This window comes from Aethalodelphis obliquidens, unplaced genomic scaffold (genome assembly GCF_003676395.1).
Source record: "Aethalodelphis obliquidens isolate GAN/ISIS:26980383/991018 unplaced genomic scaffold, ASM367639v1 scaffold8, whole genome shotgun sequence".
In the NCBI taxonomy this organism is placed as follows: domain Eukaryota; kingdom Metazoa; phylum Chordata; class Mammalia; order Artiodactyla; family Delphinidae; genus Aethalodelphis; species Aethalodelphis obliquidens.
In genome coordinates this window covers 43,752,398-43,776,010 of record NW_020837952.1, presented here as the reverse complement: position 1 = coordinate 43,776,010, position 23,613 = coordinate 43,752,398, and the positions used below count along the sequence as shown (strand labels likewise).

The 23,613-nt window shown below is 36.8% G+C and overlaps 1 protein-coding gene across 4 annotated transcripts in view; it reads right to left on the bottom strand.

Moving 5' to 3' along the window:
* The window catches only part of SCYL2 (SCY1 like pseudokinase 2), a 59,845-nt gene that overhangs the window by 34,495 nt on the left and 1,737 nt on the right, over positions 1–23,613 (bottom strand). For 2 of the 4 annotated variants that reach the window (XM_027107309.1, XM_027107310.1), the window contains exon 2: positions 9,262–9,466. The exons of the other annotated variants lie outside the window; for them this stretch is intronic. In XM_027107309.1, coding sequence (XP_026963110.1) covers positions 9,262–9,438 — 177 coding nt within the window. In that variant the 5' untranslated portion in view covers positions 9,439–9,466. The remainder of the gene's footprint in view (positions 1–9,261; positions 9,467–23,613) is intronic. 4 annotated transcript variants of the gene reach the window in all.

The window sequence follows — 23,613 nt, the reverse complement described above, 5'->3', positions numbered from 1 at the left end:
TTATTTTACTGGAATTCAAATAAAAGTTAAAATGTTAAAAAATTCAAAATGCTTTTCATAGTGATAACCCTGGATTATACTTCAGAGTCTTGAAATACTTTTTAAAAGAAATGTCTTACATGTCAGGGAGTGCTTATTTATACAAAAACTCAATTTGTAAGCATCTTTTACATATGAATAACCCATACTCTTTCTCTCTCTCCTCTTGTTAAGGGCAGTAACTGGGAATGGTTACCAGCACGGGAAACTGCTCCCCTATCGTCTCTCTGAGATCAGTCACAGCTTATTTTATACTACTAAAAGCACACAACCTCCTTAACCACCTTCTCTCTTTCATTCTCTCTCAGTTGCACAAAGAAAACAGTTCCCATCAAGTTACCTGATCTTAACAAATCAGTCAAAAAATAGCCGTATTGATAGATGATATATTACAACTGTGTAATACATCAGTGATGCTGCTAGCTCTCCATCATAAATGCAAAGAAAACTGATAAAGTTGGAAGTAAAATTAGCAAAGAATCAATGCTAGCCCTCCAAAATTCTATGGAAGACTTTGAATGACTCTTTCAGAGCTCTGTGTCTCTTTCAAATGCTTTTAATTAAACCTACTACTACTCAACTATCTTTGAGTTGATACCAAGACAGTATCTTTCCATTTTATTGCTGTTCTCTTCTAATTATTTTTGCTACATTATGATTATTGCCTTCACAAGTTAGCCTGGCAACCTATTTACATAACGGAGATTCACTGCAGAAATCCAAATCAGTAAATTCCTCAAAACACAACTTGTTTTAAGTTGGAGCCTCCTTAGACATATATAGATAAGTTAAGGATTTTAGAGGATTGAGGCTCTGAAAAGTTATAACGTAAAGGGACTATATTAGTAACTCAAATCGAACACCCTATTCCCCAAGCATCTGTGTACTTTTTAGGAATTATTCCACTCTTCACAGCAACCCATGAGACAAGTTATTATCCTCACTTCACAGATGAGGACACTGTGGAAAAGATAAACATATTATCTAAGATCTCACAATTGGTAAGATGAAGAATCAAGATTCAAACCCAGTCAGTCCAGCTCTAGGGGTCACTTTCTTAGCCAATACACCATTCTGTCTCCCCAGAAATAACAGGGCCAATAAATAAGACCCTAGTAAAACATGATATATGCCTTCAGTAAAACTATTTGAGTGAGAGCTTTAAATAGCACTCATATATATACTGCCTTCACAAGTTAACCTGGCATATACATATACACATACACACACACAAACACAAAATATTAGCTCTTTTGATCATTTTGAGACACAGAACAGGAGCTAAGAGCATTATGTAATATTAACTTGAACTAAAAACAAATGACCTACAAGTTCAAGTTCCCACCCCACTATTCATGTGTACAATTTTTAGTAAGTGTTCCAACATATTTTATAAATGCATCTAATTGAAATGTGTTTATTTTTTCAAGATGTTTTAAGTCTTTAAAAAAAGATTACATGAAGTAACTTCTGAGCTCCTACAGATTCACCACTCTAAAGGCAGAACACTACAGTTCATAAAGAAAAAAAACACAACTCTCTCTGACATTCATTTATTGTTTTAGGTCAAAAATGAAAGATTCCTACATAGATCAGAACAGGTTATCAACTATCTTAAAAATATTTTCTTTGTTCGGGGCTTCCCTGGTGGCGCAGTGGTTGAGAGTCCGCCTGCCGATGCAGAGGACACGGGTTCGTGCCCCGGTCTGGGAAGATCCCACATGCCGCGGAGCGGCTGGGCCCGCGAGCCATGGCCGCTGAGCCTGCGCGTCCGGAGCCTGTGCTCCGCAACGGGAGAGGCCACAACAGTGAGAGGCCCGCGTACCACAAAAAAAAAAAAAAAAAAAATTTCTTTGTTCGGATCAGTTAATTAAAATTAACCAATGTCAACAAAGTAATGACTAATTAACTAACCTTTAGGCCTCATACTGACTCCTTAAAAGAAAACTCTTAGCCTGCACCTTGAAACCTTTCAACAGAATAGACTATCATCTAATTTCTAAATTTGTCTTTCCTGTACTACTTCACTATACTACTCCCTCTGCTAACACATATCACTTGTATAAAAATCCTATCCGTCTATACCTATATGTATATTACAAGCTTCTTGAAGAAAGAAACCATGCCATAAGTGTCTCTGTACCCACCACAGGATCTTCACCTAAAAGATACTCAGATGTTCATTGCCTACTGATGGTCAGTAAAGATAAGCAACTACTCGAAGCATTTCATTATCATGTTGAATTAAAACCGTTTTCAACTTTTCATTATGAAAAATTTCAAATATACAAAAAAAATGAGGTAGTGCAATCATCCAATATATCTTCCACTTAAGATTCAACAACCGTTAATGCTAATTAAAATGTGAGGCCCTTTTTGCAAAATTACAAATAATACCAAATATAAAATAATGTAAGCAACATTTGGCACTCTATTGTTTATTCACTTAATATTTTTAAAAATACATTGGCAAAGAGAGTTACCCATAAATAAAAAGTATTTTTCTCAATAGCCTATCTTTAAACAGAAAAGGATATGAAATAAATTATCTTTTCTAAAAATTAATATTTGTCATAATGGAGGCTGTCTTTTGATATAGACCTAATTTATAATTTTTAAAAGCTACTTTGCTTACTATAACTACAAAGTTGAGCTCTCACTGAAAACAAGATAATTTAAGTAATAAAATCTGAGTTAGTATACACCAATGTATCTAGGATTCCCTAATAGCAATCATGAACTCCACTAACCTATTCCTCAGAGCCACCAGAGATGGTTTTTGAAACATAGACATTCCCTGAAATCCTTTATTTTATGGGCCTTTCAGGACTGGCTGGTGGTAACTCCAAGCATCATGTTCTTCTTTTTTTTGTGTGATTTTGGAACAATGTTCCTTTCTCAAAACAATAAAACAAAATATAAGTTTTTATTTAGATTAAGTTAAAAATAAGTTGAGATGACTGAGAGATAACAAGATATACTCCTTAAAATTACTAGAGATAGTCTATGATCATTTTTGATCTAAGCAACTTGACTAGCACATTCACCTTTGCACAATGGTTTCCTTTACATTAAAGCTGTTAATATTTTAGAATTTAACTATTTATAATAATTTAATTATGCCTCTGTCTACACAATATTAGCAAGCTTTACCCCATGGACACTGGCATCTAGAATAACATAATGTAAATTCTGTAATAAGGAAGGGACTGTGTCCAAGCCTACATGTAGTAGAGTGGATAAATATGAATAGGTAAATTTTTACTGCATGATTTTAAAAAATTGATCAATCTTTATTATCCTCATATGAATAGCAATTTAACTGAGGGTGTTACGAAGCTTATGAAGCAGGGCAAAAGAAATAGGCCAACAAGTATGACTTTTAAGGCAAAATAAGACTGAAGTTGCCTTATTTTTTTAAAAAAGAACTACTCCAAAGCTGGATAAAAAAGATCGTAATAAATGTGGGACACTAGAAGACTCCTAATAAATGTTAAATCCATTTGAAGAGTAGTCACCTGGCAACACAGAATCTTGTGTCAAGATAAACAGAAATGCTTAATAAATAAATGCATGAATAGCCTGAGAACCAGGCAAAATTTTATATATAAACATACACACACACACACGTATTTTTTAAAACATTTTCCCCCCAAATAAATCCCTTGGCTTGACATAGGAGAGTTGAAAGAGATTTCAAAATGTTGAGCTATTCTTCTACTTGAAAAGAAGTAAAAGTTATATATACAGGTGGGACAGAAACTATTTATGTAGTGCTTTTATTACAAATTATTTAAATACATAGCAGCCTTTATAGTTATAGTATTCCTATCTAACAGATACGGTGATGGTATTTCAATTTTAAAGGACATATATATGAAGCAAACGTTTCTCACTTATATATACAGTTTGACCAAAAAAATTTCCCTTTAATGACTTGTTTAAATAAAGTCTAATTAAAAATTAGAAAAGCTAATGAAATCCAGTGCAGGGCATTTGTCTCAGAAATCTCTCTTAAATATTCTTTAAAAAGGAAATAAGGATATATTTGAAAAGAGTGTCTATGTTTATAAAACCATTTTAGTCCTAAATATGCTACTCTGTAGAAAGACTAAGTCAGCTTCAAAGCTATAAGAGAAATACAGCAGCATAAACTCTAAGCCTAGCAACTATCTACTAGACATTATAAAAGTTCAAGAGGTAGGGGAGCAGGAAATATTTCACTGAATTTTCAAAAATTAAATAGCCCTTTTTAGTTCAAAAGACTAACTATGGAAAGGTTTGGGCAGAGATGTGGAGATCTATAACTGCTGGTGGATGTGTACATTGGCACAAACACTCTGGAAAGCTTTTTGGCACTGAACAGATACATACACTATTACCTAGCAATTCCATATCTAGGTAACATGTCATATATGCCAACAGCATACAACAATGTTCACAGCAGTACTCTATATATCAATGAAAAGAAAAATTGCTATGTTCAACTACATAGATGTATTTCATGAAAATAAATTTAAGAAAAGGGAGCCAAACACAAAAGTACATGCTATGGTTCCACCTAAACAAAATTCAAAAACTGGCAAGATTATTCCTAAGTGTCAAAGGACAGGAGAGCAGTTAGCCCTGGAGAGAAGGGGCGGGGTTGGGGCGGGGGGAGGTAATAAATGTGAAGAGACATGAGTATTAGCAGTGTTTTCTTGATATGGATGCTGGGTACACAGGTGTGTTCACGGTGAACATTCAAAAAGCTGCTCACTCATGATTTGTGCACTATTCCACATGTGAGTTCTTAAAAATAAGTTTATATTTTAAAAATCAGACAACTTAAATTCCCTAAATGTCACCTTGAAATGTTTTATAGCATCTCTAGAAAGACATTCTAGAAAGAGTAATGGTTAAGAACTAAGAGCTGCTTCTAAATAAACACTCAAAAAGGAAACTAAATAACACTTGAGCCTAAATAGTAGCTTCCAGTGCTAATAAGCTGTATTTAAAGATCTATCCATTTCAACATGTTTACATGTTGTATTTGGTTAAGTTTATCTAAATAATAACTTTTAAAAATCTTAACGGCTCATTTTATATACAAAACTGGCCTAAGAAATTTATTTTACTGCAAAAAATCAACTATACACTTGTCTTGAAGATTCTTAGAATTCTTAATTTCACTTTCATAAATTATTCACTATGAGGTGTTTCTTCAATGAATGTCTTTCAAAAATAATAAAAAGCAACAGAAACTTATTTTTGGAAGCATAAAGACAGAATAATAATACAGATGTCCAATCAGGTACAATGAAGGCACAAGTAACCAGGTGCAAGTAACTTTTTATTTACCAATTCTTTATCGTGCTGCATTCCAGGTTTCATAAATATGTACTTTTTCTCATCAGTTTCGCAGGTGCTATTATTACTACTCTTCTAAGAGGTCTTCAAACATTTAGGTTAAAAAGTTAAAAGTTGGGACTTCCCTGGTGGTGTAGTAGTTAAGAATCCTCCTGCCAATGCAGGGGACACAGGTTCAAGCCCTGGTCCGGGAAGATCCCACATGACGCGGAGCAACTAAGCCCATGTGCCACAACTACTGAGCCTGAGCGCTAGAGCCCAGGAGCCACAACTACTGAGCCCACGCGCCACACTACCAAAGCCCGTGCACCTAGATCCCGTGCTCCACAACAAGAGAAGCCACCGCAGTGAGAAGCCCGCACACCACAAAGAAGAGTAGCCCCAGCTCACCGCAACTAGAGAAAGTCCGTGTGCAGCAACAAAGACCCAATGCAGCCAAAAATAAATAAAAATAAATTTTAAAGTTAAAAGTTCTACATGATCTGAAAATTATAATTAATCATGTACTAATGTGAACTTGAAATAACCCTTGGAAAAAATACACAGATAATCTTTAAAGGGGTATGCAAACCCTAAAAAGGATTCTTTTAATGTGGAAATACTGCTGTGTTTTTGTTGTTGTTGGGTTTTTTTTGGACAATGTGAAATTATGATACTTTTTTTGAAGATCATGTAAAAAAGTGAAATGGGGGAAAAGAACAAGATTTAAACTTTAAATGCAATGGTTTAAATATCATGGTATTTATTTCACTGCCATGTAACAACAGAAAACACCTTCATATTTTTAACTATTAAAACCAGGTATGAGAGCTTCCCTGGTGGCGCAGCGGTTAAGAATCCGCCTGCCAATGTAGGGTACACGGGTTCGAGCCCTGGTCGAGGAAGATCCCACATGCCGCAACTAAGCCCGCGCTCCCCAACTACTGAAGCCCGCACGCCACAACTACTGAAGCCCGTGTGACACAACTACTGAAGCCCATGCGCCTAGAGCCCGTGCTCTGAAACAAGAGAAGCCACCACAATGAGAAGCCCACACACCGCAATGAGGAGTAGCCCCACTCGCGGCAACTAGAGAAAGCCAGCGCACAGCAACGAACACCCAACACAGACAAAAACAAATAAATAAATAAATTTATTTTTAAAGAAACAGGTATGAAAATCTCCTAGCCCAAAGCCTCGTACCCGATGTTTACCACAAAGTCAAATTTAAGATCATATATTCTACTATAAAACACAACTACAATCAAGTACACTGTATGCTAAATCAAATAAAGCTGAGAGGGTAAGAAAGATGCCTTCAGTCTCAATGTCCCTTTAAGGGGGAAGAAAACGACTAGCAGAGTATCCTTTTCCATTATTTTTCTCCCAGTTTCTCTAAAATCAGCACTGCCCAATAGAACTTTCAGTGATGATAGAAAGTTCTTTACCTGCACTGTCCAATAGGGTAATATGAGCCACATGTGGCTATGGAGCATTTGAAATGTGACTAGTCCAATAAAGAAACTGAATTTAATCTTATTAAATTTTAATTAATTGAAAAAACCATATATAGCTTATGGCTACCATATTGTATCAAGTACAGCTCTAGATTATCTATTTTCTCTGATTCCTTTTTAATAAAAATGAGGCCATTGAAAAAAGAACTAAAACTTTTCAATTAAGGGAGAAATTCAAATGAGGCTTCAGTGCCAAGAGACTTAGCTATTCCTTAAGGAATTAGCCAGCAGTCGAGACAGGATACTCAGAGTTCTAACCCTCTGAGGTTTGAAAGAGGCAAAAGAAAATTCAAAATCCACAGAGAGCAATGATATATTCTAAAACTACCTTTTTCCTCAAAGCAATAAATTTGGGGAAAAAAAGGAATACAGTTAAAGTATCATAAGAGATCTCAGTTCCGGAAGTCAGCAGTTGAGAAATGTTGTATTAATGTGTAATATCTAATTAACTATCTATTATTTGTGCCTGGTTCTCATGTTCTATTAGCAACAACAGAAGCTCCAACATTAGAGGATTTCAGCATATGAACTAATGATATAAACACAAACACCTAGAACTCTTTTGGTTAAGAACAAAGACACTATTATGTTATCACGTCCTTAATAAACAATGCAAAATTTAGTAAATTTGGTGTTATTTCATTTTCCCTTTCTATAATTGATTATAAAAGCAATTTGTGCTGGTGTTGGAGGTTGGTCATTTATATAACTTCATGACCTCATTCATAACTTTTTAAGTAGTCAATACTCAAGAAACCATTTATTTTTTTGGATGAGCTCTTGGTGAAAGAGAAAACAATGTTCAAAAATGACCAATCAGGCTTCCCTGGTGGCGCAGTGGTTGAGAGTCCGCCTGCCGATGCAGGGGACACGGGTTCGTGCCCCGGTCCGGGAAGATCCCACATGCCGCGGAGCGGCTGGGCCCGTGAGCCATGGTTGCTGAGCCTGCGCATCCAGAGCCTGTGCTCCGCAACGGGAGAGGCCACAACAGTGAGAGTCCCACGTACCGCAAAAAAAAAAATGACCAATCAATATTTAAGATAAAGATCAACTTTGGACTTAAAGACTTCTAACCAAATGGCAATAAAAACAAGATTTACACGTCGGGTACAAACCACATACCAGCAATGTATCACAGAACCAAGATTCTTCCTTCATAAAAGGATAACCAAAGCCAATTCCGTCTTTAACATACTTGTTTGGTAAATAAGCTGGTTTTGGAAAAGTCACAATGCATACCCACAATTGTACAATTTTGATAGTCATTGGAAAATATGTGTATTAAATCCCATGTCTTAAATTTGATATGTTTCACGTATAGGGAAGTAAAAGTACTTTTGGAAAGTGATTTTTCTTTTTTTCTTTTTTTTTTTTTTGCGGTACGCAGGCCTCTCACTGTTGTGGCCTCTTCCGTTGCAGAGCACAGGCTCCGGATGCGCAGGCCCAGTGGCCACGGCTCACGGGCCCAGCCACTCCGCGGCATACCGGGGCACGAACCCGTGTTCCCTGCATCAGCAGGCGGACTCTCAACCACTGCGCCACCAGGGAAGCCCTCTTTTTTCTTTTTTGATTCTTCTTTTTAAAGAACATATTTCCACAAACATTTTAAACCTGGTGATTTTTCAATTCTTTAACAATTCCAACAGAAAGTTGTTAGTAAAATTTAACACTAACAATCCTCCACATTTCTAAGAACAGTCTGTTGGTCTCTTAAGTCAAATAAAAATAAAAATACAACTCATTCAAACTACTCTTCACTAAAAGAACAGTTTTAAAATAATTTTTAAATCAATATACCCCCAAACATACTACTGATTATATGCCACAAAGGTATCCCCTGATAGAGGGAATAAGGATGCTTAAAAAAAGAATGTTAGAAAAATTTAACTGAGTATTTTGTCATAATGTATTGATAAAGATAAAAAGGAACATGGCAATTTTTATTCTAAAACACTTTGCTAAAAGAGGGAGGAGATATGGGGATATATGTATATGTATAGCTGATTCACTTGGTTATAAAGCAGAAACTAACACAGTTGTAAAGCAATTATACTCCAATAAAGATGTTAAAAAAATAATAAAAACCACTTTGCTAAATATTAAAATCTAATACACTCATTTGTGCAACTGATATGTTTGTTATTAAGTAAACAAAATTAAAGTACAAGATGAGATGATATATCAAACAATGTATTTGTAACAATGAGATTCAAGGGCATGTTTAAAAGCATTTGTTTTTCTATGACTTCATTAGATGAAATGACAACTAAAGAATCCATTACTTTTAGCATTTCTTAACATAAAAATGCACACATGCACATTATGGTACTTATTAGCTTGTGTGTTCCTTCCAACTGGACTCTAAACTAAAACTTACCTGCTTTGTTGACTTTTTTGTGCCATTAAAAATCTTCCAAGCTAGCCCACTGCCACCACTGGCAATGTGTCGACCAACATCGAATTCTCTAGTGACAGGATTTCCCATCACAGCACTAGTGACATCAGCTGTTACTTTTGTAACAGTACTCTTCAACTTATTAAGCATGGACTCCATGGCTGCAATTCTGGGTAGTTATAGTTACCTAGAAACAGAGGGGGATAGGAGAGCACAGATCATTTGTTTTTACTTCTTTAAGTATTTATTCATTATTTAGTCTGAAAGCTTAATATACCCCAAACAATGAGCAAAACAATCCTATAGAAACAAAAGCTATATGTTAGTTTTGCCTTCAGAGAACTCAATATACTTGAATGCAAATTTAAGTCTAGGAACTGAACTGTGCTTCAACCTCAATTGTCACAGACCAATAAGAGAAAAGACATATTCACACTGACACTAACATGAATGTTGCTCAACTATATAACATGGTCCATATTATAAGACCCTTTAAGACTTAAAGGGGTGTAGAGGGTCTGAATCTTCACAGTAAAAAAAAAAACTATAAAAAACCTGAAAGGCTCTAATGTTATACTAAGCAATAAATTTGTATTTCATAAATGTTTTGTCCACTGTTGAACTATGAAGTCACTTAAGAATATTTTCTAAACAAAAAGCTAAAGGACAATAACACATGAACAAGCAATAGGTAATAAAATATTTTTCAGATTTTACACATATCTGGTGATGATGAAGGAACAAACACTATATTTACCCTCCCTCCTCAACAACTGGAAACTGGACAAAATACATGAAACAAATGTTTTCAGATATTGAACAGGCAGCACAGGCCATGTGATCCCAGTGAGAAAGCAAACAAGGTGAATTCTAGGGTTGCCCCAGCTTTCTGCCTAGAGGCACACTGCAAACCATGGAGTAGACAAAGAATCCCAAGCATAGTCTAACTGAATTAAGGAGTTGAGGAAAGAAACTGGAATTCAATGATGCTGAGATGGCTGGGACTTCTGAGACAGAATTTCAAAGAGAAGGGGGAAGAAGAGAAAAAAAAAATTTTTAAGGCAAAAAAAGAGAAGGGAACAGTGCTGAAAAAGAGCTCCAGAAATTTGCAGGGGTCCCCCTGATGCTTTGTTGAATACTAAGATGCACATACATAGTGTGCAACTTCACCAGGTTGAAACGGAGCAGGACCCTACGGGGCCCTCTCAGGTACAAATACTTTGTGTCCCCCCATTTCTTGTTTGTAGGAAATAGGCTTCATTCAGCCCCCTTGACCTTCCCTGAGTTCCAAAGGGCAAAATCAAACAATTGCTTATCAGGGAATGGAGGGAATGCAGAAACAAAAGAGGAGGAGTCAAGAAACAATAATGCAGCCTCAGGGCAGGGTCCTGGTCCTCAAAGAATATACATAACAATACCTTTGAGTTCTTCTACAGGAACTAAGGCCCGCCCCCACCCAGTTAGAGGATTATAACTTCAGGTTGAGCATGAGATTCCTGGAACACCACCCTGTTACCTCACCACCAACCAAGCAGAAGAAAATCTGCACACAGTGGCAGATAAACTGGACTGATCCCCTCCCCAAATGATTCTCCCTTTAAAAACTTTCATGATCAAGCAGAATCTTTGGAGTTGGGTTTTTGGACACCAGTCTGCCATCTCCTCAAGTTGCTGGCCTCCTGAATAAAGCACCTTTCCGTTCTTACCAGCACTTGCCTCTCAAGTATTGGCTTTCAAGCAGCAAGCAGCCGAACCTGAGTTCAGTAAGAAAGTCAGGCAAGGAACAAATAGCGAGCTGTGAGCTGAATAGTTACAGAGTTCATACAGGGCTGCAAATCTTTTAATTTTTCAAGCTAGAGTGGAGAGACCTCATTGATCACTAAAGGCATTCAGTAGAAACCCCAGAAGGACTATGCCTTGGTACAGAATAAACCATTCTTAAAGTATCCTAAACCTGCCGTAACAAACTAAAAAGCTAGCCTCAAATGATCAAACTAATCATAGATCACTTAACTGCTTACCAGAATGAAACCCAATACTCATGAATGGAGACAAAAATAATTTCAGATACTAAGCGATATAACATTCACAATGTTTAGTATGCAATCAATAATTATCAGACATGCCAAGAAGCAAGAAAATGTGATCATAACCAAGACCAAAATCAGTCAATAAAAACAGACTCCAAAATGAGCTTATAGAATTAGCAGCAAAGATATAAAAAACTATCATATGTCCAAGTGAGACAGGAAGGAAGAGGTCAGGGGACAACAGTTAAAAGAATGACACAGCCAGCGCTTCCCTGGTGGCGCAGTGGTTGAGAGTTCGCCTGCCGATGCAGGGGATATGGGTTCGTGCCCCGGTCTGGGAAGGTCCCACATGCCGTGGAGTGACTAGGCCCGTGAGCCATGGCCGCTGAGCCTGCACTCCGCAATGGGAGAGGCCACAAAAGTGAGAGCCCCTCGTACCGCAAAAAAAAAAAAAAAAAAAAAGAATAGCACAGCCATTGAGGATATGACAAAAACTGGTTAGGCTCAAGATGGCAGAAGATCTGACTTCCCGTAGACCTTGAGCCTCATTATATGCTCACTGTAATACACTAGAATGCTAAATGACACACCCACAGGTGCCATGACAGTTCTGAGGCTGACCATAAAAGGCCAAAAAGTGAGTGGTGGCCTAGTTTCTGGAAATCCCTGCCCCTTTCCCCAAATAGTTGAAATAATCCTCCTACTCATTAGCATAAGAAATTATCCAGCCCATAAAAATTAACAACTTCATATCCCAGGGCCGCTCTCACTTTCTGAGACAGTCTGTATTCTGCCAATTTTAATGTTTATCTATCTAAATAAACCTGCTTTCACTTTACTTTGGCTGGCTCTTGAATTCCTTCCATACAGGAAGCCAAGGACCCTCACTTGGCAGCCTGTCCTGGGACTCGCCAGAGACCTGAGACATGACTATTCTCTCGCTTCTCTTTTCTCCTGCAAAACAAGTATTTAGAGGAAAGCACGAACATAATAAAAGAAAATGGAATATTAAAAAAAAATCAAATGAACACTCTAGAGACAAAAATATCTCAAATAAAAAACTCAGAGGATATAATTATCAGATTAGACAATGTAGGAAAAAAAGATCAGTGAAACCTGAAGATAGAGTAAAAGGCTGGGAAAAAATAAATGAACAAAGTCTCAGTGACCTGTGGGACAATATCACAGTCTAACATATATAACTGAATCTCAAAAATGAGGGGGAAAGGGGAAAAATAATATTTGAAAAATAGCCAAAAATTTTCCAAATTTGATGAAAACTATATAGCACCAAGAAAGTCAATAAACACAAAGCTGGATGAACACAAAGAAAACCATGCCTAAATATGTCATATCAAATAGCTGAAAATCAGTGATTAAGAGAAAACTCTTAAAAGCAGCCAGAGAAAATAGGCAAATTATATACAGAGGAAAAAAGATAAGAATTTCCCCCAAACTTCTCATCAGAAACTATACTAGGGAACAGGCTGAATAGGGAAAGGCCAGGGAACAACTGAATAAGGTCTCAAAAGAGCTAAAAGAAACTGCTGACATAGAATTCTATAAGCCATGAGGGAAAGAAAAAAAAAAAACTTTCAAAAATAAATGTGAAATAAAGACTTTTTCATGAAAACCTGAGAGAATTTGTTGCCACCATATATTTACTATAAGAAATATTAAAGGAAGCCCTTCAAACAGAAGGCAAATGATACCAGATGGAAATCTGAATCTACAAAAGGAATGGAGGACTCTGAAAATAAAAATTATGCAGGTTTATAAAAAACTCCTCATGTTATGTTTGAAAGACAGCTGATCATTTAAAGCAAAAATAACAAAAATGTGTTGTGCTTATAATATATGTAGAAGTAAAAATATGATAAAACAAACCAAGGATAAGAGAGGGGAAATGGAGGGAGCTTCCCTGGTGGCGCAGTGGTTAAGAATCCGCCTGCCAATGCAGGGGACATGGGTTCGAGCCCTGGTCCGGGAAGATCCCACATGCCACAGAGCAACTGGGCCTGTATGCCACAACTACTGAGCCTGCACTCTGGAGCCTGCAAGCCACAACTACTGAGCCCATGTGCCACAACTACTGTGCTCCGCAACAAAAGAAGCCAATGCAATGAGAAGCCCGCACACCACAACAAAGAGTAGCCCCTGCTCACCACAACTAGAGAAAGCCCATGCACAGCAACGAAGACCCAATGCAGCCAAAAACAAATAAATAAATTTATAAAAAAAAAAGAGAGAGGGGGAAATGGAAGTATATTTTTGAAATATTCTTATATGTGAGGTAGTATAACATCATTTGAAGGTAGACTGTGGCATATTAAAGACATATTATAAACCCTAGAGTAATAACTAAAATAATAAAGAGACAAAGCTAAAAAGCTAACAATGGAAATAAAATGCAATCCTAAAGTAAATTGAATTAATAAAAAAAAAGTAGGAAAAGAAAGGAACAAAGAACAAATGTAAAAAACAGAAAATAAATAGCAAATAGTAAGTTTGAATCCAACCATATAAATAATTACATTAAATGTAAATGATTTAAAATTCCAGTTAAATGGCTGAGACTATCAAACTAGATTAGAAAAGCAAGGCCCAACCGTATGCTGTTTATAAGAAACCCACTTTAAACACACTTTACAAGATGATTTAAAACTAAAAAAATGTGAAAATATACAAGCTAGAGTGGCTATATTAATAACAGGCAGAACAGGCTTCAAGACAAAGAGGGACACTTCATAATGACAGAGTTGTCAACTCTCAAGAAGACATAACAATCCTAAACTCTCAAGAAGACATAACAATCCTATTTAGTGTACACACTAAATAAGAGAGTTTCAAAATAAATGCAGCAAAACCTGACAGAACTGAAAGAAGAAATAGACAAATCAAGTGTAGTTGGAGACTTCATGGGTCCTTTCTCAGTAGCAAATGGACAGATAGACCAAGTAGACAGAAAATCAATAAGGACGTAGAAGAATTGAACAACACTAACAAATAACCTGACCTAAAACACTCCACTCTACAAAAGCAGAATGCGTTTTGTTTTCATATGTACATGGAATATTCACTAAGATAGACTATATGCTGGGCCATAAAACAAGTCTCAAAATACTTAAACCTACTGAAATAATACAAAATACGTTCATTGACCACAATGAAATTAAGCTAGAAGTCAGTGATAAGATAAATATCTAGAAAAATGCAAATATCTGGAAATTAAACAATACTTCTAAATACCCAAGGGCTAAAAAAGAAATCACAGAGAAAATTTTTAAATATTTTGAAGTGAATGAAAACGAAAAATCTGTGGTATGTAGGCAAAGCAGTGCCCCATAGGAAACTTATAGCTTTAAATGTTTATTTTTAAAAAAAAAACCAAAATCAATGGTATAAGCTTCTATCTTAGGAAGCTAGGAAAAAAAGAGAAAATTATACTCAAAATAAGTACAAAGAAGGAAATAAAGAGTAGAAATCAGGTTTCCCTGGTGGTGCAGTGGTTAAGAATCCACCTGCCAATGCGGGGGACACAGGTTTGAGCCCTGGTCTGGGAGGATCCCACATGCCACGGAGCAACTGAGCCTGTGCGCCACAACTACTGAGCCTGCGCTCTAGAGCCTGCGAGCCACAACTACTGAAGCCCGTGTGCCACAACTACTGAAGCCCGCTCGCCTAGAGCCTGTGCTCTGCAACAAAGAGAAGCCACTGCAATGAGAGGCCTGCACACAGCAATGAAGAGTAGCCCTGGCTGCCACAACTAGAGAAAGCCCGCGTGCAGCAATGAAGACCAAACGCAGCCAAAAATAAATAAATCTATTAAAAAAAAAAAAGAGTAGAAATCAATGGAACGACTGAATTTAATGTAATTTAATACTCTATTAAATAGAAAAATGAAAAAGAAAAAATCAATGAAGCCATGCTCTTTCTTTTTTTTTAAAGATAAACCTCTAGCTACATTAAGAAAACTTTTAAAAACACAAAATGACCAATATCAGAAACAGAAGAAATCCTACGGATACTAATCCTATATAGAGCCTAAAGATTCTAAACAAATCAGATATCATATTATGGATGATCTTATGCCAGCCAATTAATTCAACAACTTGGATAAAGTGAAAAAATTCCTTGGAAGGTACAACTACCATAACTGAAGAGAAAGTCAGAATAATCCTATTTAAAAGAAATGCAGGGCTTCCCTGGTGGCACAGTGCTTGAGAGTCCGCCTGCTGATGCAGGGGACGCGGGTTCGTGCCCCGGTCCCGGAGGATCCCGCGTGCCGCGGAGCGGCTGGGCCCGTGAGCCGTGGCCGCTGGGCCTGCGCATCTGGAGCCTGTGCTCTGCAGCAGGAGAGGCCGTGGCAGTGAGAGGCCTGTGTACCGCAAAAAAAAAAAAGAAAAAAGAAAAAAGAAAAAAAGAAATGCAATTCATAACTGCAACTCTCACCACAAGGAAAACTCCAGGCTCGGAGGGGTTCACTGCTGAATATTATCAAACATTTAAGGAAGAAATAATTCCAGATCCATATAAGCTCTTCCAGAAAATAGAAGACAATAGAACACTTTGATGTTCTATAGTCAGTATCACCCTGATACCAACACCAAATAATGACACAAGAAAACTTCAAATCAATATACATCATCAACAGGTAAAAATCCTTAACAAAACATTAGCACATCCAACAAATCCAACCCCACAACCAAGTGGAATTTATCTCAGGAATGCATTGATTTAACACTCAAAAACAAATCCACGTCATTCACCACATTAACTGAATAATGGGTAATAGAAAATATATGATCATCTCAGTAAAGGCAGAACAAATTTTTTGATAAAAATTCAATACTCATTCACAATAAAAACTCTCAGCAAACTAAGAACAGAAAGGAACTTCCTCAACCTGATAAATGGCACCTTTGAATACCTATAGCTAATATCACGTTTAAAGTTAAGAGATTAATCACTTTCTCCCTAAATTAGGGAACAAAGTAAGGATATCTACTTTTACCACTTCTATTCACTATTCTAATGGAGGTCCTAGCCAAAGCAAAAAAGAAAACAAAATAAAAGACATTCATACTGGGAGGAAGAAGTAAAATTCTTTATTCTCAACAACATGATCATGTACAGAGAAAGTCATAAGTAATCCACAAGAAAGCTACTGGAATTAATATGTGAGTTTAGCATGATGGCAGAATACAAAAACAATACTTTTTTTTAAAAAAGACTATTCTTATATTCTAGAAACAGACAACTGCACACTGAAATTTCAAAAATACCATTTTGAAGGGAGGAGTGGCCAAGATGGTGGAGTAGAAGGAACCTAAGCTTACCTCCTCTCTTGAGCACACCAAAATCACAACAATCTACACAACCACTGTTGAAAAAGACTGAAACCTACCCCAAAAGATCCTCTATAACTAAAGACATAAAGACAGAACCATGAGACTGGTAAGAGGAGCAGACTCACGACATAATCAAATCTCATACCACCCTGGGGGAGCGATCCACAAACTGGAGAAAAATTATATTACCAAGGTTCTCCCACAGGAGTGAGAGTTCTGAGTCCCACATCAGCTCCCCAGCCCAGGGCTCTGGCACTGGGAAGAGAAGCCCCCAGAGCATCTGGCTTTGAAGGCGAGCAGGGCTCAACTGCAGGAGCTCCACAGGACTGAGGTAAACAGAGACTTCACTCTTAAAGGATGCACACAGGGACTTCCCTGGTAGCGCAGTGGTTAGGAATCCGCCTACCAATGCAGGGGACATGGGTTCAATCCCTGGTCCAGGAAGATCCCACATGCCACAGAGCAACTAAGCCTGAGCACCACAACTACTGAGCCTGTGCTCTGGAGTCCGTGCACTGCAACTACTGAGCCCATGTGCTGCAACTACTGAAGCCCGCATGCTCTGGGGCCCACGTGCCGCAACTACTGAGCCTGCGTGCTGCTACTACTGAAGCCCACATGCCTAGAGCCTGTGCTCCACAACAAGAGAAGCCACCACAGTGAGAAGCCCGCGCACCGCAATAAAGAGTAGCCCCCGCTCACTGCAACTAGAGAAGAAAAAAAAAATGCCGCTAAAAAAAAAAATTAAGGAACTAGAAAAAATTTGCAAAGAAAGTAAAAAATGTAAAGGACAAATATTGATGCAAACAAAACAATAAACAAAGCAAATTAAAAAAAATACCATTTCAAGGATGTGAAGTACCTATGGATAAATTTGACAAGACACAAAGACTTGTACAATGGAAATAACAAAAATTTCTGCAAAACATTGAAGATGACTTAAAAACTTGTACAGGAAATGAAAGACTCAATATTGTTAAGGTGTCAATTTTCCGCATCAATCTATAGACTCAACGCACTCCAATCAGAATCCCAGAGGCTTCTGTAGAAAGAAACTGACAAGCTGTTAAAATGTTACTCTGAGAACAGGTCCACTAGATTGTTTAAGGGTCCATGGCCCAGAAAGAAGTTTAAAGTCCTATCACTCTTCAAACCTTCACCTGCCATGTGTATTCTTTCCAAAAATTGATTTACCTAAGAACAAGTCTGTGTCCTGCAAAATTTTCCTTAACCAACTCTTTTTTCACAGTTTTCTCCCACCTGAACAAAGTAAAATATTTTTCTCAGCCATCCCAGTCTTGTTATAGGGTATTTCCCCGGGTATAAAAATCTTTGGCAGGCATGCCAAAAGGGAAAATGCAATCTGAGAATACATTAATCCTGAAAGTCTCTTAAGAGTAAAGCAAAAAGAAGTTTGGTAAGAAATTCCGAAGAGGGTTGTGCTTAATTTCTTAACAGCAAAACCCCATGCCTTATCTGTCACAGAATTACAATTAAGAAACAAGATAGTCGTCACAGGGCTGTATAGGAACAAGTTTATTTATTTCAATTAATAAGCAAAAACTCCAAGGTTTTGATAAAAGTAAAACATAATCATAATACACCACAATCTAGAAATCAGATACTTTGTAATTATCTAGCCCTTGACAAAAAAATTCAGATGCCATCAACTTAAAACACAAAAAGAAGTACAACATCTTACAAAATTATTTAGAGAATACACAAGCAAAAATATTTGGAAGGCCACTGGCTTAAGGCAGCACTAGTTTGTGTCCTATTTTCTCAGTTAATTACATTACATTCATATAATTTACTTTCTATTAAAGATTTGAACTATCTGTAAATAGAAATAAAAATTCACTTTCTTTTTTAAATTTAATGCTGCATTTCTGTAAGCAGTTAGAAAATGTTGCTACTGGCATCATGAAAACATTCATTGCCATGCCAAGTTGTTCTCTATGAACATCTGCTGCTGATTTTGATGGGGAGGTGGAAGAGACATAAAAACGCTATTTAAAAATCTACATATACTTTCCTCTAACTCTGCCTGAGTAGCTACATATTACATGCCATGCACTTGCCATACACTGGAAATATAGATGTAAATGGAAACATGTCTGATATTTAGGGATCAGTCCAGTAGCAGACTCAGACCTGCAAAGATTTATAGCAATTAACTAGAGGTATGAATGTACCATGCTTTGGGAACATGAAGATTGGCTCAAAAATGAAGGGTTTTTTTGTAAATCAATTATACTCCAACTAAAAAAAAAAGTGTTTTTCAGGTAGGAGAAAAGGGAAGGAGCTTCCAGAAAGAAGGATTACTACGTGCCAAGACATGGAGGGAAGACTATACATGATGTGATTTGAAAACTAGAGATAGTTCAGTATGAAAACAAAGGATATTTTCAGAGTTAATAGTCAAATTTGAGATGCCTATCCATCACCCAGAGTCAACACTGGTGTACACAAGGTAGAAATAGACATGGAAATTAATCCAGTGAATTATTTAATATTTATTGAGCACCCACTATGTACCTGATACCACATAAGAAACTGGGGAAGAAAGAAGTAAAGGAAAAATAAGCCATAAAGAGCTTACCATCAAAGGTAAGAGACAGAGAAGTAAACCAACCACAGCATTATTATCCTACAGTAATAAAATGCTACAGAATATACATACACAGACACTACAGGAACAAAAAGAAGAGGAACAGACAGAAGAAAGTTTCCCCCAAACAGCAAAATCATACACGTCTTTAAAGGGGAGGAGGAGTGAACTAGATAGAGAGAGAATGGGACAAGTGTAGGAGTAAAAACTAGCAGTTCAGATAAAAACTGGAGGAAAAGAGAGAAGTATGGCAAAGGAGACTTAGAAAAGCCAGGTTACCAAGGGCATTAAGTAGTAAGAAACCAAGCTATGATAAGCCACAGATAGGTTTCAGGCCTGAGTAAAATGATTAATCACTCCATCATGCAAAGTGAAAGATATACGAGGGGTGGAAGTAGGGAATATGACAAGAATGAAGACACTGTCAATTTGTACTTCAGGAATTTTATACATACATAATTCAGAATGTATATAGGCCAAAAAACAAAAAAAAACAAAACAAAGGAAAGGACACTTGGAAATAGGGATAGAGAAGATAGGAAAGAGACAATAGGTGGAGAGGGTGTTTTAAAGGTGTTGGTTACATGGATATTTATTTTATAATTACATATTAAACTTCATTATGCATTTAAATGTATCATATATCAAATTTTAAACAAACTTTGAGAGGGAGAGGTTGCTGAATTAAGGAAATAGCAGTAAAGAAGGAGAGGAAAGGAAAAATTAAGAAAAGTTAAGAGAACTTGGTGACCCACTAGATAATTAGATAATGGAAAGAGACAAAACTAGGAATCCCAATCAAGTCTCTCATTTCAGAGTCTAGGCGGAGGATGAAGCCATTTACCAAGGCAAGGCTACAGGAGACAATTGCTTGTTTTGTGGGAGGAAAACCTCAATTTTGGACATGTTAAAGTTGAGTTGCCTGAATGACATTAATATGCATATATAGCTAGGAGGCTTTTAGATATGCAGGCCAAAGACTTAGAAAAAAATGTCTCAGCTGAAAATACAAATGTGGGCACCATGAGCTTAAAGCAGTATAGTAGTTAAGACTACAGGCTTGAAAAAGGTTACCCAAGGAGACCAAAAAAGAATATGTATATCACGAGAGTAACAGAAGGCTACTTTGACGAATGAAGGGGAGAAAAAAAAAAGAAAAAGTATATCATGAGAGTAACAGAAGGCTAAGGACAAAATGAAATGAATGAGTTTATGAAATAAGATCTGAGCCTAAATGAGATTTTGAATTATTGGCAATAGCTTTTTTTTTTTTTTTTTCCGGTACACGGGCCTCTCACTGTTGTGGCCTCTCCCGTTGCGGAGCACAGGCTCCGGACGAACAGGCTCAGCGGCCATGGCTCACGGGCCCAGCCGCTCTGCGGCATGTGAGATCTTCCCAGACCAGGGCACGAACCCGTGTCCCCTGCATCGGCAGGCGGACTCTCAACCACTGCGCCACCAGGGAAGCCCAGCAATAGCTCTTTGACATGTAAGAAACCTAGAGACCAAATATATTTTCTTAAAATGATAGCTTTTCAAATTTCACTTGATAAATGAATAAAGAAGTCTTATTTCTCTAAGACAAAATTATAAGTGATAGAAATATTTATTCGTATAAGTGATTGTCCTTTGTACACCATTTAGTAGAATTCACTTGAAATTCAATATTCCCCTTGTAAATCCCAGCCAAAATAAGACTTGGGGCAGCTTCAGTATGATCCCAAGATTATATCTCCCTACCATCTGATTCAGCCATCACTTGGCTTTTACTAAAACCAGTAGATGAATCTGTTCATACTAGATTTTACTTGTACCTGGCATAAGGTGAGTTGGGTATTCGGCACCTGATGGCAGGTGGCTAAAAGGAACTGGCAATCCTTTCAGTTCTGCCTACTCATAAACTCTAGATATAGCAGGATAAAATAAAACTTTGTGAATTTTCAAGTAGCAAAACTCCAAAAGTCCCTTTTTCTACTTCCCCAAGAATAAAATATTCTTTTTTAGTAATTTGATTAGTAATTTGAACAATAAGTAGAATTAGCTTGATTTTTTTGTTGGAAACACTGTAATGCAAATAAAAAGGTTACTGTAATTACACCTGATAATGAAATTATGTTTAGTAACTGTTAGTTACAGAGACTAGACTTTCAATAAGTACAAAATAATACACACTGACTACAAAAAACAACACAAAAAAATACAAATGAATTTAAAATAGTTTTAGTCCTTAAGAGGTACAAGGGTCTGAGAATTTTGAAATACCACTTATATAGTCATTTGTACAAATACTCATAAAATTTTATAATTTGAAATAAGAATTACATTAACATGACAAATAATTTTGACAAAATGCTTCGTAAAACTTGGTAAAAATTTTGTACCTATACTTCTATATGCAGTGCTTATCTGTTTATATGTAAGATGATCCTGAGATATACCTTGGAAATACGTGTTTTTTTTTCTTGTAGGGGGGCTTACAGATTACTAAAAGTTTTTAAAAGATACAGTTTTTAAAAAATGGTTAAAAACATTCTTTGGCCTATACAGAAACCATGTTTAATTTTACTCAGGAAACAAAGATTGTACCAGCTCAATACAATCATTCTCTTTACAACTACAGAAGGTATCTAATTATTATCAGTTGAGCTAGAACAGATTACTTCAGGGGACACACGTGATTTAAGAAACAAACAAAAAACTAAGAAGACTTAGCAATGTACAGTGAAGCACACATCCATTCAACAAACTACTGGGTACAGAAGAGGTGGAAAACACCATGCTAAGATGCAGTAGGAGAAACAAGAAGTAAAACATTGTTTCTATCATTAAGTTTGTATACAATAAGATTTTAAAAGCGGAATGAGAGGTTATAAGGCAACATATACTTAAATATCAAACTACTAATTTGAACAATAAGTAAAATTTGAGGAGAGATTACATCCAACTCTTTAGAAGGCCCTTCCAGCCCATGAACTTAGTGTAGCTTTTACTACAGGAAGTCAACCAGATACTTGGAAATTATTGAAATTTAAAAAAAAAAAAGTAGCAACAGCACTGGGGTGGCAGTGTCTCACTATTCAGCTCCTCTAGCCAGAGAAAGAGGAAAAAGGAATAACTGGGTAGGAAATTAGACGAAATGGTCATTAAGGGCACTTCCCTAGTGCCCTTGATTTAAGAGCATATAAAATCCGAAACACAGCATAGTACAATGCATGAAAACTGAAACTCATAAAGCACTGAAGTGTTGTCTAAAACAATGGTTTTCAAACTCCAAAGCAATGATTTTCAAACTCTGGTGAACATCTAAAAACATCTAATAACATCTAAATGACTGGGTAACTTGTTAAAACATATAGATGTCTATGTACTATGTCAAACCTTTGGAATCAGAATGCATAAATGTGCAGTCAAGGCATTTATAGTTTGAGCAGTTCCCCAGGTGATTCTGATGCACAGTGAATTATATAATTAAGCACACAATCTTCAGTGGCAACAAAACCTGGGTTCAAATGCCAGTTCTAATACAAGCACTATGACCACCAACTAGCGTCCCTAACACTAATTCCAATCTTTCTAAAGAGGGAATTGCCACCCATTCCTCAAGTGACTGTTGTGAGGATTAAAGATGATACACAGAAAATGCTTAGTACAATTCCTGGCACATTTCGTAAGCAGTCAATGAATTTTCATTTAAAAAACATTTATTAAGCACTTACACAGTATCAGGAGATTAGGGAAATCTCATTAATTTATTAAGTATTAATAAGCATGGCAACTCTGCAATGGTGTCATGAGAACATATAATTAGGGGAATCTATCGTAATCAGGAAAGTCTTCCCTGACGTGAGCTGAATGATGAGCAGGCATTAACTGAATGAAAAGGAAAGGAAGAGCATTTCCAGGCAAAGGATGCATCATAATCAAAAGCCATATACCTGAAGCAGAACAGAAAGAACAGAGTGACTAGGAGGAAAGAATGCCAGAAGGTGCTGTGGAGATGAGGTCGCAAAGGTAATTTAAGAGGGACCTAAACAGCCTGTTAAAGATTTTAGTTGAGCTTAAAAACAGTGAAGAGTTTTAAACATGGAGATAATGTGATTAGATCTACATTTTGAAAAAGTCACTCAGTCTGGTGTGGAAAACTAGAGGGAGCCACAGTAAATGCAGGTAGACCCTAATTAGGAGACCATAAGTACTTCAAATGAGAAACGATGGTGGCTGGAACTAGAGTACTAGTATGAAAACCAGGAGTATACAGACTCAAGAGATATTCAAAGAGGCAAAATCAAGAGACTTCAAGAGAGACTGATATGAGGCCTGAGAGACAGGAAGTTGTCAAATC